This window comes from Typopeltis vanoorti, chromosome 1 (assembly GCF_054136105.1).
Source record: "Typopeltis vanoorti isolate ZY-2024b chromosome 1, IOZ_Tvanoo_1.0, whole genome shotgun sequence".
Classification (NCBI taxonomy): domain Eukaryota; kingdom Metazoa; phylum Arthropoda; class Arachnida; order Uropygi; family Thelyphonidae; genus Typopeltis; species Typopeltis vanoorti.
The window spans coordinates 114,949,433-114,964,527 of record NC_143549.1 but is presented as its reverse complement, the minus strand read 5'-3'; the positions used below and the strand labels follow the sequence as shown (position 1 = coordinate 114,964,527).

Here is a 15,095-nt window from a genome sequence, read left to right as displayed (position 1 = left end):
ATATACAGAGAACGTTTATTATCAAAGCAGAGTATTGTTTTCAGAAGAATATGGGAACAACATCTCTCTTGGAAGGTTTCACAGGTGTAATTAAAGGCCGCTTTAAATAAAAACAAATTTGTTATGGTATTCTTTAACGATTCGACTAAAGCATTGGACACACTCATACATGAAACTTTATTAGAAAAGCTAAGAAATGTTGGAATAAGTGAGTAGTCGCACACTTGGTTTAGAAACTACCTCCAATACAGAAAGCAAATGATACGTATTGGGAAAATACGTACTAGTGTTAACAGTAACCTGAGGAGTGCCACAGGGAGTTGCTCTCTCCCCAACTCAATCTAAAATCGTGCATATAGATGTTCAATTGAGTTGGGGAGAGAGCAAATTTGCATTCATGAAATTATGCTTGCATGCATAAAAGAAACTCTTTAATCTTGCATGAAGCGAACAAATTCACTCTTATAATAAATATCCGAAATGTCGTACGCAGGATTCGAATCCACTCATTTGGATGACTGATGGTAACCGAGTTATCTGTCGTGTAGAGTACTTTTTATGCATGCCGTAAGACAAAAATTCAACGCGTAATTTGAAAGATGAGATTTTCGTTTGACTATAAACATTCTTTCGCTATATAAAGGTTGCCTTGTTGAAAATTTATACCTTGTTATAAAATAATCAAGATATAATTCGCATTTTGTCGATACCTATACAATAGCATAATTTTAGCAACCGAGAAAAAAAATTATTATTCCAAATAAAGTATACAACATAGGCTATGTAATAATAATTGTACAATCACTACTCTTATTTGAAGTTACGGAACATTCCAGGTTAACAATATAAATACCAGTGTACAGATAGTAGGAAGCAGTAATTCACCGTAGCAGTTAAATACAGGTGCTATGCAACACGATGTAAACTCAGTGACTTTGAGAGAGGTGTCATCGTGGGCTGATACATTGGTAGCATGTCCATATGTGCTATTGCCGCTCAACTGGAGCATCCAAAATCAAAGGGTGGCGATATAATAAACAAACGGAGACGTTCTGGCCTCACTAGTGCAAGAATACATCCAGGGTGACCTCCGAAAATTACTGACAGGGAGAGGAGGATGTTAAAAGGGCTGACACGCAAAAACCGGCTGCAATCGGCACAGACCATCCGAGTTCCAGAGCGCCATTAACGCCATAGTGAGCACTAATAATGTACGAAAATAACTCCATTTACTGTGTCTCTACGGAAGAGCAGCGACACAAGTCGTACATCACAACAACGAAGAAAACGTCTCATCTGACCTGGTGCGAAGAGCGTGTGAACCCGACAACTGACAAGTGGAAAACGGTATTCTGGAGCGATGAATCAAGGTTCACCTGTTTCCAGGCTGATGGTAGGATGTAGGAGTGGAGGCAGCCTGCTGAACGCTTATTACCATAGTGTGTTTACGACCAATAAAGTCTGGAGGTGTAGAAGTAATAGTGTGGGTTGCACTCGCTAGTTTTTAGTGGAATCACTGGTCGTTATCCGTGGTTCCATGAAGGCAGCTCAGTACCTTGATGTTCTGAATAATCAGTTGCTGCCTATACTGTGGGATTTTTATGGAAATGAAACATGTTACTATAAAGACGACAATGCCTCATGCCACAAATATACAAATGTTATGGAATAGTATGCAGATATGGGTGTTATACGACTGCCCTAGCTGGCGCAGAGTCCTGACGTCAACCTCATCGAACACCTGTGGGATGGATTGGAAAGGTGACTGAGGTCCAGAGCAGCACGTCCTCAATCTGTGGCAGAACTTAGTGCTGCTTTGACGGAGGAATGGAGGAAATTTCCACCTGATGACTGCCGCACGTTTGTGGAACGCTTCCACTAAAAGGGTGCAGTAGGTGATCAAAGCCAAAGGTTTAAATACCCGATATTAGGGTTAGTTAGCTGGTATCAATTGTAAATTGCTAAAATATCCTGACAATTATTGGTAGATTGTGTGCGTGCGTGTGCGTGCGTGTGTGTGTGTGTGTGTGTGTGTGTGTGTGTGTGTGTGTGTGTGTGTGTGTGTGTGTGTGTGTGTGTGTGTGTGTGTGTGTGTGTGTGTGTGTGTGTGTGTGGTTTAGTGGTTCATGACTTTTTGGGTGGAATTCAATTCTTGAAGGTCTTAATTCATTAAGGTCTTAATGATTCCAACTTTTTGACTGGGATGACAATGAGAAGTTGCATTGTTTTAATGGTCTATTAGTGTATCTTAAAAAACTGTAAATTGTACCCTATCATATATCATACGGCTGTCCAAGAATCAGAATGTCTAAAAAATATAATTGATTGTCTTTCATTTCTTCTGAAGTAATATAAATTCTGGCATGAATCATATTTATTTATTTCTAGTTTCGCAAAATATTATCAGCCATATTATATAATTCAATTGGATATGATATCGAGTGTTTTTTAAAATCATATGTAGAATTATGAAATATTTTTGCTTTAATTTTAGTAATTATTATCAGCATAGCTGTAACATACAAAAGTTTTAGGAGAAATGTTAATGTCATTAAGTTTATGATCTTAGAAATGCAATGGATCTGGAGAGGACCATATAATCAATGCACATGAGCATATGAAATGTTTTTTTTTTTGTTTTGTTTTTTTAATTCTTCGTCCCAGATGGAGATATTATCAATCAATTTATTAAATTTATTAATTTCTCTTGTAGTTGGAACTGGTGACAAGAGAAGTTAAACAGAGAATTCAGGGAGCATTAAGGAAATCGTTGTAAAATTTCTCTCCTAACTTGTACGACTGCCGCTTTTCCCTTGTCAGCTCGGATATTAATAAGAGTTTCATTATTGTTCTCCTTTAGAGGACTAAGTTCTTTAAATTCTCAATGCGTTAGTTTTGAAGGTGCTAGCTTTGCTTTGAGGAGAATCATGGAAGCCTGAAACCGGTCTTCGTTGGCAGTCTCAAAAGGAACTGAAAGTAACCCTTGGTAAATAAGATGAAAGACATACATAATGGGTTACCTACTCAGAGAAACTGCTTATTGATCTTTGTATTATAAAGAGATCTCATGCTGAGTACGAGGACATCCTGATAAATGTACTACCGAATTATCTCCATTGTTTTAACATTACTAGATGAAATTACAGAGAGCTTGAGTTTGGTTGAAAACTCTCATGTAGGAATCCAAAGAAATGCATAAAACAATATTTACAATTTCGTCAGATAGCATTGTTGAGATGGAGGCATGATCTAAATTAATTTCGATAATTTAACAAGACCAAACATGTTCTCCCTGTACGATCAAAAGATATAAGAGTAGCAGAGATTTGTAGGTCCTAAAATAAACAAGATATACTTTACTTAGATGAACGAAAATGTGTTATTCTGCAAAAGGAAGGAATCACTTGCATTGTCTAAGGTTTCTCAAAACTATGATCCTATTAATGCGTTTAACTTTATGGATTATAAGCTTACCCTACGTGTATATTTGTTTAGATACAGACTCTCTATAAAAAACCTGATAACTCTTTCAAAATTGGTACGTAAACGGTCCTGTTTATTAAAAAATAGTAAATACAAACTTTCATGGAAATAATTGTAATAGGTGTATAATTTTCGTTTTAATATCAGTTGCATCCTCGGTAAGAGTGGATTACTAAATCTTCTGTAAATTATATTTTTTGATGATTATATTATATATGTAAACACGCATTTGCCAACTATCTGCTGTCTGTTTTATTCTGTATTTGTAGTTGCGCTTTTCAAAATAATTCTTTTATATTGTGTTCCATTGTTAACGAACTGAGGATACTCAATAATACTGAGGCGTTTATTTTTTTTTTTTGCGGAGAATGACAATTAATATACTTAACTGAAAAACAGAATTTTACCTAATAATTAATTTGACTTCATAATTTATAACATTTTTACTTCAGCCAGCGATGAAACTTTAGCATCTTTTTCAAATTAAATCATTTAATTTGAGAAAGATGCCAAAGTCTCTCTCATCCTACTGATACACTACTCAAAGAACAATATTTCATATTATGGACATCACTAGAAAGTACAGGAGATTATTACGAATAATTTTGTCCGGCTCCAATATATAATAGTGGTACAGTAAAATTAACAATAACCGTTCATGATGGAGTTATGAAATTGATGTAATCTCTAAATTCTAAATTAATGAGCTCTGAGCTTTTTACTGCTTCAAATCACAGCGGACGCAACTAATGCTTTGAGGCAATGTTCTCATGTTCGTCAATCCCATATGTTCTTCTCGTTGGATTGCATGAATCACTATTTTTTGGAAGGCTGATGGGAACTGAAGAATCAAAGTACTGTATATATTGTATATACAATACGTTCTATATATTGTATATACAGTAATTTCTTGGGTAGATTAATCTTAGCAATATCTAATCTTTAATAATTAAAGAGCAAATGGCTTCAGTTCGGCGATGCAAAATTACATAAGCAAAGTGGATATTTTAGGTCCATCATTATTTCAAAGCCGAATGTAAAAACTATGAAAGTTTCATAAGTTGACCAGAGAGCTTACCGAAATGCACTCCCCAGCACTCACGAGTTACCTAAGTGCAGACTACTTAAAAGACATAGCCTTTTATTAGTAAATATTTATTAAAATATTTATTAAAATATTAGCCTTTTATTAGTCCATTTTGATAAGGTTTCACTGGCCTCATAGCTGTTTCGAATCGGTTCATTCTCTTCAGAGACCAGTGAGAATCCTTAAGAGAGAGAGAGAGAGAGAGAGAGATTGAAAGATAGACCTGAAACCTTAAGAAACCTTACGAAACTTTCATAGTTTCTACATCCGGCTTTGAACTAATGCCGGATCTAATATCCATTTTGCTTATGTAATCTAATCTTCATCCCATCGCCGGTCCAAATGCCTCATAGTTTACCGTTAGTTTCTTAGGTAGATTAATCTTAACAATCCCCGGTAAGTTATGCAAATAGATTATTTAAAATAACTAGTGGGCGCGCACCAGTTATTTGAAAATAACTTTTAAAATAACTAGTGCATGGCCCATAAAATAACTAATAAATGCACTGCAACGCCCAAAAGCGTCTCACACATGTTCGATTAGATTTAAGTTTGGTATTTGTGCTAAGCAGTCGATGCATATCTTCGGTTTCAAAATATTCCTCCCTCCTTAAGCTCTTTGGGCACTGAATATCATTGTCATCCATGAAAAGAAAATCTGGGCCAACAGTATTCCACAAAATCACACACAGAGTTCGAAGATCTGTTCCTGGTACCTCTGAACATTTACGGTATCCCTATCAAAAACAGGAATAGCACTGAGGTTGATCATTTTCCAACCTGAATGACAAAATTCTTCCCATCCCATACACACACATCCCGTGTCTGTTTCTTTTGATGATACTGCGTTCCTCTTTCACTACAATTCAAACAACTTCTAGAAGGCGTTTGAAGGCGACCAGTTCGACGAATCTGTGGTGGCTTCTAATAAGCCTAACACAAAGCAGTAACAGCTCTAAAAGGCTCTTGAACTCGTCTTGTAATGGATACTATCCCTGATACTATGCCCAGAGTGCCGAAACGACACTTCGTGACACATTAAGCCATCGTGACTGACTGACTTCTAGTTATTCAAACAATTTGTCATATCAAAACGGCATCTGATCAATAATGAATTCTAATGCTGAAGGTGCTGGAGATGTATAATAAGGGTCGCACATGCAGGCTCTGCACAAGGAATTCATGATTTGTATCGAATTAAAAAGAAACCATCACAGATCTCGTCGAACTGCTGCCATGAACATGCGACTGGCACTTGAAAAATGGAGTACAGTTCTGTTTTGTGCTGAGTCCATTTTTAACTTATGAAGGACTCTACAAGGTTTTTTTTTCATTCAGAGAGAGAGAGAGAGAGAGAGAGTACTCACAACATATCCGCGAAAATTACGCAAGATTTTGTAGAAGTGCGACTGTTTTTTCATGCTAACAAAGTTACAGCCCATAGAGTTCGACTTGAGAAGGAATAGAGTATGTTGGAAGTGCAGATATATCTAAAGACTGCCGTGGGCATGAAAATCTCAATACTTAAGTACGATCGAACATATTATGGGAAGCCATTCGCATTGCATTTAACGCCGATAGTCACAGCCTCGAACACCTGTTGAGTTGAAATCAGCTCTATTGGAACAATGGTATTCGTTGCCAGACAATTTTATAGGAACCATAATATAGATCACGCATGGTTCAAAACACACACACACACATATATATATATATGGTGAACCATGTACGAGTGGGTCTGAAAAAATTCTGATAAACACCTATTACAAACATTTTATTTTTAAAATATATTTGTTTCTAGGTTAAAGGGTTTTAATATATGTTGTTTCTTGTGTTTATATCAGTTGCTGCAATACTGTTTCTTAATAGGTGTTCAACAAAACTTTACAGATCCCCTATTTGTATATATAAAATTATAAATAATATATGTATATAAAATCACAGAAAAGTTACATATGTCATACTTTTCTATAATTATGTATTTTAATGAAAAAACGATTGTTTTCTTAACTGAAATGAGTTATTGAAAGATCATTTCCTCTTCAGTACTCTGTTTCGTTTTTCTGAAAAAATCTATCACAAATCTTTATTCTTAAAATTAAATAGTAAAATTAATTTCTTTCAAAAGGAACCTGATTTGAAATTAAACTAAATAAATTGTCTGGTAATAGTTATGAATAATCAATTTTCATATTTATCTCATGTTTACCTGATTCTTCTAAATAGACAAAAGCAGTTTGTTAATCATTTTAAATATATGATTATAGCATAGCACTTTGTCGTTTCAAACAGAGTTCAAAATTTTCAAAAATGATTAGATCATCACTTTTTTTATAACTTATATCTTCTGACATAAAGGTGTGTGCATAAGAAGTACTTCGTTATCCTAAATAACCTCTTCAACTTCGGACTGTATGTCATTTCGAAATAAGACACTATTTTGGATCGTTTCTTCTTCTGTTTCTTCCCTGAGTTTTTTGAAAAGGGTAAAAAACTTAATTTTCCTGTTGCTCCTCCTGAAATAAAGAAATATCGCCAGTGCTGAAAGGAGACTCACTATTATCAATGAGGCCACCATTATCCCAGCAATCCCACCTGTAAAATAAGAAATCCGTACTGAAATGCTTGTTTTAAATCAGATTAAAGTGTTATGAGATGTCTTAGATAATACAGCTCTTTCGGTAACAACACATATATGATTTTTTAAAAAGAAAATGCGTAGCCGATGAAAATACGTACGAGTTGCCTCAGCCTTCGGGACTGAGGCAACTCGTAGTAAAGGTGGACCAAGTTCTCATCACTCCTTGTCTCAGTATCTCCCATAATGCAAAGAACATCTCCTTGCGGACATGTATAATGCTATGCATTAAGGGAAGGGCCATTATCCAGACCGATTTCGACTTTTATTGGGGTCTCGTTAGTGAGAGCCACACTGCCTTAGTATCACCAGAAGTGGTGATATTTAGGCAGAAGCAATGGAGAGGACATATTTATACTTAATAAATTAATTAATTAATAATATATAACTAAATTTCCAACATCTTTCTCTAAATCCAGAGTAAATTAATCAAAAGGTGGTACACCTTTTGGCAAATAAGTAAACTAAGCAACAAGTAAACATGACTTCTCGTAAATAAATAAATAAGTAAATATGACTGTCGAAATGAAGAAGGTTTATTAAGATTTAGAAAAGTGAACAAAGTAACAGATAAAAAAAATTGTACACTGTAACCAGCTGCTGATTAAAGGAGTTCACAGAACGTGAGCGTTTTCATGCTTGTTGGTCCTGGCTGTGGCATTTGTTTGTTTACACTACCGGTATAATAGCTAGTGTAAATCGGTCACTAATAGGCCGATGATACTCAAGATACAGTATCTCCTGGTGTCATCAGCTCTCTATTAAAGATATGTCACCTGCGTAGTCATATTCAGAGGGAACTGTTCTGACCACATTGACACGGAAAAAGCATTTGCTGCTGTCATTTAAGGTTCACTTAATTTTTTTATCTTCCCTTCGGAAACGGTTTCATTTTTTTTAAAATAATTATACCCAAAGCTAATGATTAGTCATCCTAAATTACGGTGATACTATATATAGGACGAAGTCTGATTTAAGGACGAACTTGTTCACTTTAGATTTGTTTTGTGTTGTATTATATTGTATTTTTTAAGACAAACATGGGAAAAGAGGTTCTTCCAGAGTGCAGCAGGAGGAGGAGAAATTTGTCCTGTGGAAGTTGATTGGTAGTTGCAAGAAACTCATCAACGTATTTGTCGAAATAATAGCCAAGAGCTTAGCTTTTTTCTATAAATTACGACTATTTAAAGTCATCGGGGTTCCGTAGCGATGGGGCAGTATTTAGAAAAATTAGGCCAAATTGCTTCAGTAAGAGAACCAAAGGCTCGAATGAATCTCGACATGGTGTAAGTTCTTTGCTTTTGGCTCCCTGAAAATCAATATTCGACTCGTTAATGATTTTCTTGCAGCTGTTTCAGACTTTGGTGTACGCAGTGAAGGAAGACAGAGTTCCTAATGATAGACATTTTCGGTTCTTCAGTTTTTGCATTCTTCCCATAACTTTCGAGAACCAACAGGATACTAAACTCAAAATAAATAAAGATTCACTGCTCTTTAAAAACAAATCACTCCCAAACATCGATCCAAAATTTAAATTTTAAACAAAACTCAGCATATCGGAAAAAGTCTCTTACATATCTGCTTCACCGACATTATTGGCATAATCTCCAACTAACCGAGATGGCGGCACATTTGAGCCGTCTCTCTTCACTGTGTACCGCTTAATTAGTGATAGCCTTGGGCCATCTATCTCTGATTGGTACCAGTGGAGATTGAACTGCCCACTCAGTCTCCAAAGTTAGATAGGGCTAAATGGCCTCGCCTACTCCCCGTATACGGGAATAAAAAGGGCGTTAGCTGATTTAAATAAAAAGAAAATAAGCCTGTGTAGCTCAGTGGATGTGGCGTTTGCATACCACGGTGCTTGGCCGACGGAAGGAAGACTTGGTTTCGAGTCTAGTCGGCGACTAGAGGAAATTTTTCTAAGCCTTTTTTCGACCGGTTCCCGAGTTAGTCGATCTCTAGCGGGCAAGTGGGTTTTTCCTCCCGGAAACTCGGGTTTTTCGTCCCGTAAACTCAAGAAAATGGACCGTATAACCCACATTATTTCAGACATTAAATATATTGTGTTATGGTTAGAAACCACGAGATGGCGGCACATTTGAGCCGTCTCTCTCTTCACTGTGTACCGCTTAATTAGTGATAGCCTTGGGCCATCTATCTCTGATTGGTACCAGTGGAGATTGAACTGCCCACTCAGTCTCCAAATAAAGTTAGATAGGGCTAAATGGCCTCGCCTACTCCCCGTATACGGGAATGAAAAGGCGTTAGCTGATTTTTTTTTCTCCAACTAAATGACTTCTACAATAGCTCACAGCAAGCAAAACCAAGATCGACTGTATTTGAACGAATAATCACAGATTCAACAACCACAAATTCATGTTAACTCAAACTACCCTTTATCATTTATTCCATCAGTAACGTAGTAAATGTGCTTTTGTGTCGTTTATAAACGTGCCATGGAGCAGAGCCGCTCTACTTCCCGGAAAGAAAGTGAACCCAAAGATTAACATTAAATATTATCAGTGGCAGTCAGGCACAAAACAAATAGCCTGCATAACACATAGCATTATTGTATATAACGGTGAGGCATAATGCTTTTATAATCCCTTCTATCTGATAAGGATACTGTGTAGGGGGGGGGGGAATAATTTATGAGCTAAATGCTCGGCCCGAGTGGATGCAAGTTATAGATCGTTGTTTGATACTGAGATGGATTTTGGTCTCTTGTATTTGAAGAATCTGTATCATCGTAGTTTGCTGCTTGTTGATCTAATTGGTGTGGGTGTGTTGACGATTTTGAAAAGAACTTTACTGCTAATTATGAAAGGAAAGGGTAGATATAGGGGATATGTGTGTCCAGATGAAGTACAACGTCTCAGATATGCAATGGCGCATTCAGGATTATGCGTAAGCATTTGTTTTGTACTCTCTGCAGTTTAAGGATATTTGTGTTTGAAGTGTGGCTCCAGGCAGGAGACTCATAAATAATTATGGGAACGGATCATCAACTGGTAAAGAACCAATTTGATTTTGGTATCTAATTTGCTGTTGCTGTTGATTAGGGGATAGAGCTGTATGATTACTTTGGATACTTTTGTACATGAAGCTTTTATATGTGGGCTGAAGGTTGATTTTCTGTCCAGAAGTATACCGAGATATTTCGCTTCTGATTTCCAGGGAATTTTAATATTAAATAGGGAGATGTCTTCTTTCGTGGATATTGCATTTTTAGTGAAAAACATGACAGTACTCTTTTGAGAGTCTACTTTCAATCTCCAATTGGAGAACCAGCGCTCTAATCTTAACAGGTTTTCTTGAAGTTAGTTTCTTGGTGACAAGATGCGGTTGAAGGGATCTGGCTAGTATTGCTATGTCGTCAGCGTAGAGGGCTATGATGGATGACATTGGATTGAGTGGGATGTCCGCTATGAACATCGAGAGTAGTATCGGTGCCAGAAGGAACCGTTGAGGCTCTCCTGCCAAGATCCGTCCCTGGGTTGATAATGAGCCATTTAATTTGACTTGCATTTGCCTACCAAAAAGAAATGATTTTATAAGGTGGACCAAATCCAATGGAATGCCAGCTAAAATCAGTTTGTATAGTAGTTCAATGCGCCACAATGTCTCAAATGCCTTTGCAACGGCAAAAAAATTGCTCCGATGTATTGATGCAAATTGTAGCTGGTGGTAGTAAACTCAATTAGTCTATGGATTTGTTGAGTAGTGCTGTGAGACTGACGGAAGCCATACTGTTCTTTTGGGATAATATTTAACTTATTTACAGAGGCTTGAATTCAGGAGAGGATAGCTTTTTCTGCAATTTTCCCCAAGTTAGAAATCAGATTGATTGGACGATAAATTTGAGTCAGCTGTGGATCCTTGCCAGGCTTTTGAATAGAAACCACGTCTGCTAATTTCCATGCGGAGGGAAAGTATTTGAATCTGAACATAGCATTTATTTTTTTAGTAAGATGAACGATGGCCTTTCGGAGCAGCAGTTTAATAACTTAATTAGTAATGCCGTCAGGCCCAGGAGATTTCTTATTCTTTAAATTTTGTATAATGTCATAAATGTCAGCTGAATAAGTGGGAGTGAGTTGGCTTGTGCAGGTATCAGACAGTTGTAGCGCGTATTTGACGTAGCGGTGAATTTTATAAATATGATTGAAGTTCAAGGTTTATATGGAGGGTTGTACTGCTTTTCTAAATGTTATGTTATGGTATGGAGTTTCAGCTTTTTCAGCATCTCATTGAACAATGCCTAGATCATATTTGAGAGGGGGGAAGAGATTTATTTTTGTTTTTAATATAGTATTTCTCAATATTTTCCAGATGGTTTTATCAGCAGGTGATATGGAAGCTAACTTGTCTTCGCATAATTTGTTTCTGTGGTCTTTAAGTACACCTCTAACTGCACTATTTAGTTTGTTGAGAGACTTTTTTTCTTGGGATGCCCATACAGATAGCCTGGTTGATTGAATTAATGCAGGATTCATATATTTCCAATACAGAAGTAGTTTAATCTTGGTTTAATCCTCTGTCCAAAGGTAAGCAAATAATCTTGGCCAGTGAAGTATCTTCACGACTGAGCTACTTGTATATAGTACTAAGTACCAACTTCATTTCATCAATAGCCTTAGGCTCGATTAATGCATCGGATAAAGGATTAAACCAACAATATAATCTCCTGATGCCTTTAACTTGTCTCTACCGTTTCCCTAATTCTGAAAATTATGGATTTGAGAGTTCAGCGAAATTACATCATCTGGTGAGTGCACTGAACATCCATCACGAAGTGGCTCCGTTTTCTTCGAATCCCATTAACCAAGCTAGAAAAGTTGCTGAACTGTTTATTGTAAGCAATGATATAAAACCAAACTATTCATCGGCAAACCTGAGACCACTTTATCAATTGACAACAGCTCTGGATGTCGTTGAAACTTTTATGAAGTTCTACTTTGAAATGCAACGAAAGCAGGGGGTTTTCTTAAGAGTGTACAAGGAAGTAAAAATTCCACATATAGTGTAAAGCCCTGGGGGCAGCCATTCTCAACATCATATCCTCTGGGAACTATAACAACGCCAGTTGTCATAGATATAGGATATAGTGATAGATATAGTTATAGATGTAGTATCTTCATTCCTGTTGCTCAATTTCTTCATTTTTCTTCCAATTTGCAAGTCATGGTTTTATATTAAGCGAAAGCATTCCCTAAAAGGGTCGGCAAGGTTGTTAGGAGCAGTTTCTCTCCATCATCTCTCTCTCTTTAATCTCTCTCTCCTCTCTCTCTCGCTCTCTCTCTGTCTCTGTCTCTCTCTCTTTACACACACACACACACACACACACACACACACACACACACACACACACACACACACACACACACAGGGAACATTCATTATCCTAAAAAATAAAGTTGATCTCATGGTATTATGCTCTTCTAATTCTAGCATAGATAACCAGAGCAATTGATGTCTGAATATATATGAAGAAAAAGAGACCACATGCCTTCTATAGCCTTTTACTAAAAGTCACGGGAAGAATCTTCCAAACTCTTAAGCAGAAGGCGTTTATGGTCTTGATGGAGTTTCAGTAATCGTGCTCAAGGATTATGCTCATATAATGAAAACTAAATATTATTACCACACTGTATTACTCAGCTAGGTCCTTGGACTTGTTAAGGAATGAAACAAATCAACCGTAAGTGTATGATCAAGCCAAATACTTAACCAATCAGAACAACTGGAAGTGTATGATACTAAACAACTGTACATTTGCTCTTACTCCAGTACTGTCTTAACTAATGGACTAGGTTATCAAAGTCAACTTCTTCAACATCGATACAACTGTCATGAAGTCATGACCATCACCATATGCATGATTCCAAAAGTGGGTAATAATTATTAGAGACCTGCTGTGTATTTAGAGGGGTAAAATCAGTTTTGGTGTTCATTTCAAACTTTGAAATTTGGCAGCCAATTTCCTGTCCGGTCAATCACTTGATTCCATATTAAATGACTGCCTATATTCAAATGTTAACAGAAATACAGAGGTAGACTAGGTATCCGACTTCTGTTTTCTGATTCACCTTCTCTGACTGACGAAAAATCCAATGTATAGCTTTGTTGATTTCTGTCCTCTTCATTTCTCTTCTTCGTTTCTTCAATATCCATGAAATACTCAAAGATTCCATCCTTCAGTAATATACTATATCCGATGCCTTTAGCACCGTCTTAACCGAGTGGATTACAAGGATTCACTTAGGATGGAGAGATCATAGTTCGAGTTACTTATAGAACGCGACGAATCTTCAAACACTTAGGTCAGTAATCCGGTCTCATACTGACTCAAGTTTCTTTTTCTCTTCCTTTCAGAAATTAAAGTTTTTCAAACTTCAAAACAGACACCAGCCAGAAGAGACTCACAATTAGTCGTACGATACAAGCCTTCGGTACTTTAGCCATAATTCCCAACAACCAAAGCTAGCACTTATTCATTTGCCTATGACGCACAAGAGAAGGGAACTCTGCCAAATACAATATCAGCTAAACAATTGTACGTATTTTGTAGAATCGCGTTTCGCCCTCTTTAATTTTGATAATACCCAGATCTCCAGATTAGGTATCTCTTCTTTGACTAAATTACATCTTTAGCTTTGTTTTTCCTAGTACAAACAGATGATATCACAAGTTCCTTAAACTACAATTATTTGGTTTCCTTTTTCTGCTCCACAGACCATATCACACTCATTTAATTATTAGTAATGGTTTGGTAGTGTTCCAAAATCTCAATAAATGTTGTTTAGACTATTAATAAGAACGCGGAGACAGCAAAGTAATCTTAGATTACTTTCTTTTTTCCTAAATCTTAAAATTCATTCCACTATTTTTCTCTAAGAATTTCATTGAAGTTGTTCGGTAGAGTTCACTACCGTCGTTCTTTGTCTTTCCATAAAGAAAAAAAAAAGCTATGGCTAAATTCCCATAAGCCTTTCCGCTCTTGCGAAAATCTCACGTGACTGGCAGATACCTTCTTTTTCTTCTAGCCATACATCGTAAGTTCAATATTTTCTTCTTCTTCCTGCTATTATAATCTTCATCCACTCCATCCTTACCATATTAATTTAGAACTTCATTTTCTGCGATTACTCGATAACTTCTTGTTCATAACTGCACGACCCACATACTGTTCTCTCATGTTCAGCTCGTGTTTACACCAATCTAATCGTCTTTTAGAGATTGTTGCTTCTAGCACTTTATAGTATTTCCTGGTTTGTGATGTATACCTTTCATATTAATATAGCACAATCACTCTAGGTGTCAAGATAAACTTTTGATAGAACATGATGAACTATAATTATATGATTACCATTTTGTAATTTTCCAAAGAATAGAAATTATATACTTACCATCACATAAATGGCAGTCAGCTGTCATCGCAGAGCTTTTGCTTTCGCCCAGAGCTGGAACTATTAGACAGAAGTAACTTTCACTTTCAGTAAAAATTAGATTTGATGACGGTAAATCATGAAACTTGTTACTTACATAAATAAGATTAATGAAATACATTCAGATAATATGAGTCAGGATGTACAGCTATAATCATCATGTTAACTTGCAATAATCTATGTACAGGCTGCCTCAGTATTCAGGAAGGGGGTTTCAACATTTACTAACTTTTTATTAATTAATTATTATTATTATTATTTGTTATAATGAAACACAGAACCTGAGTAATCTTTATTAGTTATGAAAAAACACATTTTACATTTTGTAAATGCCTTCCATTTTCGGCTTCACAAGAAACGGGACCATTTTTACGGCGGGGTCCATGTCAGCTGTTAATGTCTCTGGAGATACATCGCCCTAATTTCTACACAAAGA

The 15,095-nt window shown here is 36.4% G+C and overlaps 1 protein-coding gene across 2 annotated transcripts in view; it reads right to left on the bottom strand.

Moving 5' to 3' along the window:
• Window positions 1-6,755: 6,755 nt before the first annotated feature.
• LOC150110330 (macrophage mannose receptor 1-like) overlaps window positions 6,756-15,095 on the bottom strand; it is a 123,913-nt gene continuing 115,573 nt past the window's right edge. For both annotated transcript variants that reach the window (XM_090392943.1, XM_090392939.1), the window contains 2 exons: window positions 14,621-14,680; window positions 6,756-7,165 (listed from right to left, as the gene is read on the bottom strand). In XM_090392943.1, the coding sequence (XP_090249069.1) occupies window positions 6,957-7,165; window positions 14,621-14,680 (269 nt within the window). In that variant the 3' untranslated portion in view covers window positions 6,756-6,956. The remainder of the gene's footprint in view (window positions 7,166-14,620; window positions 14,681-15,095) is intronic.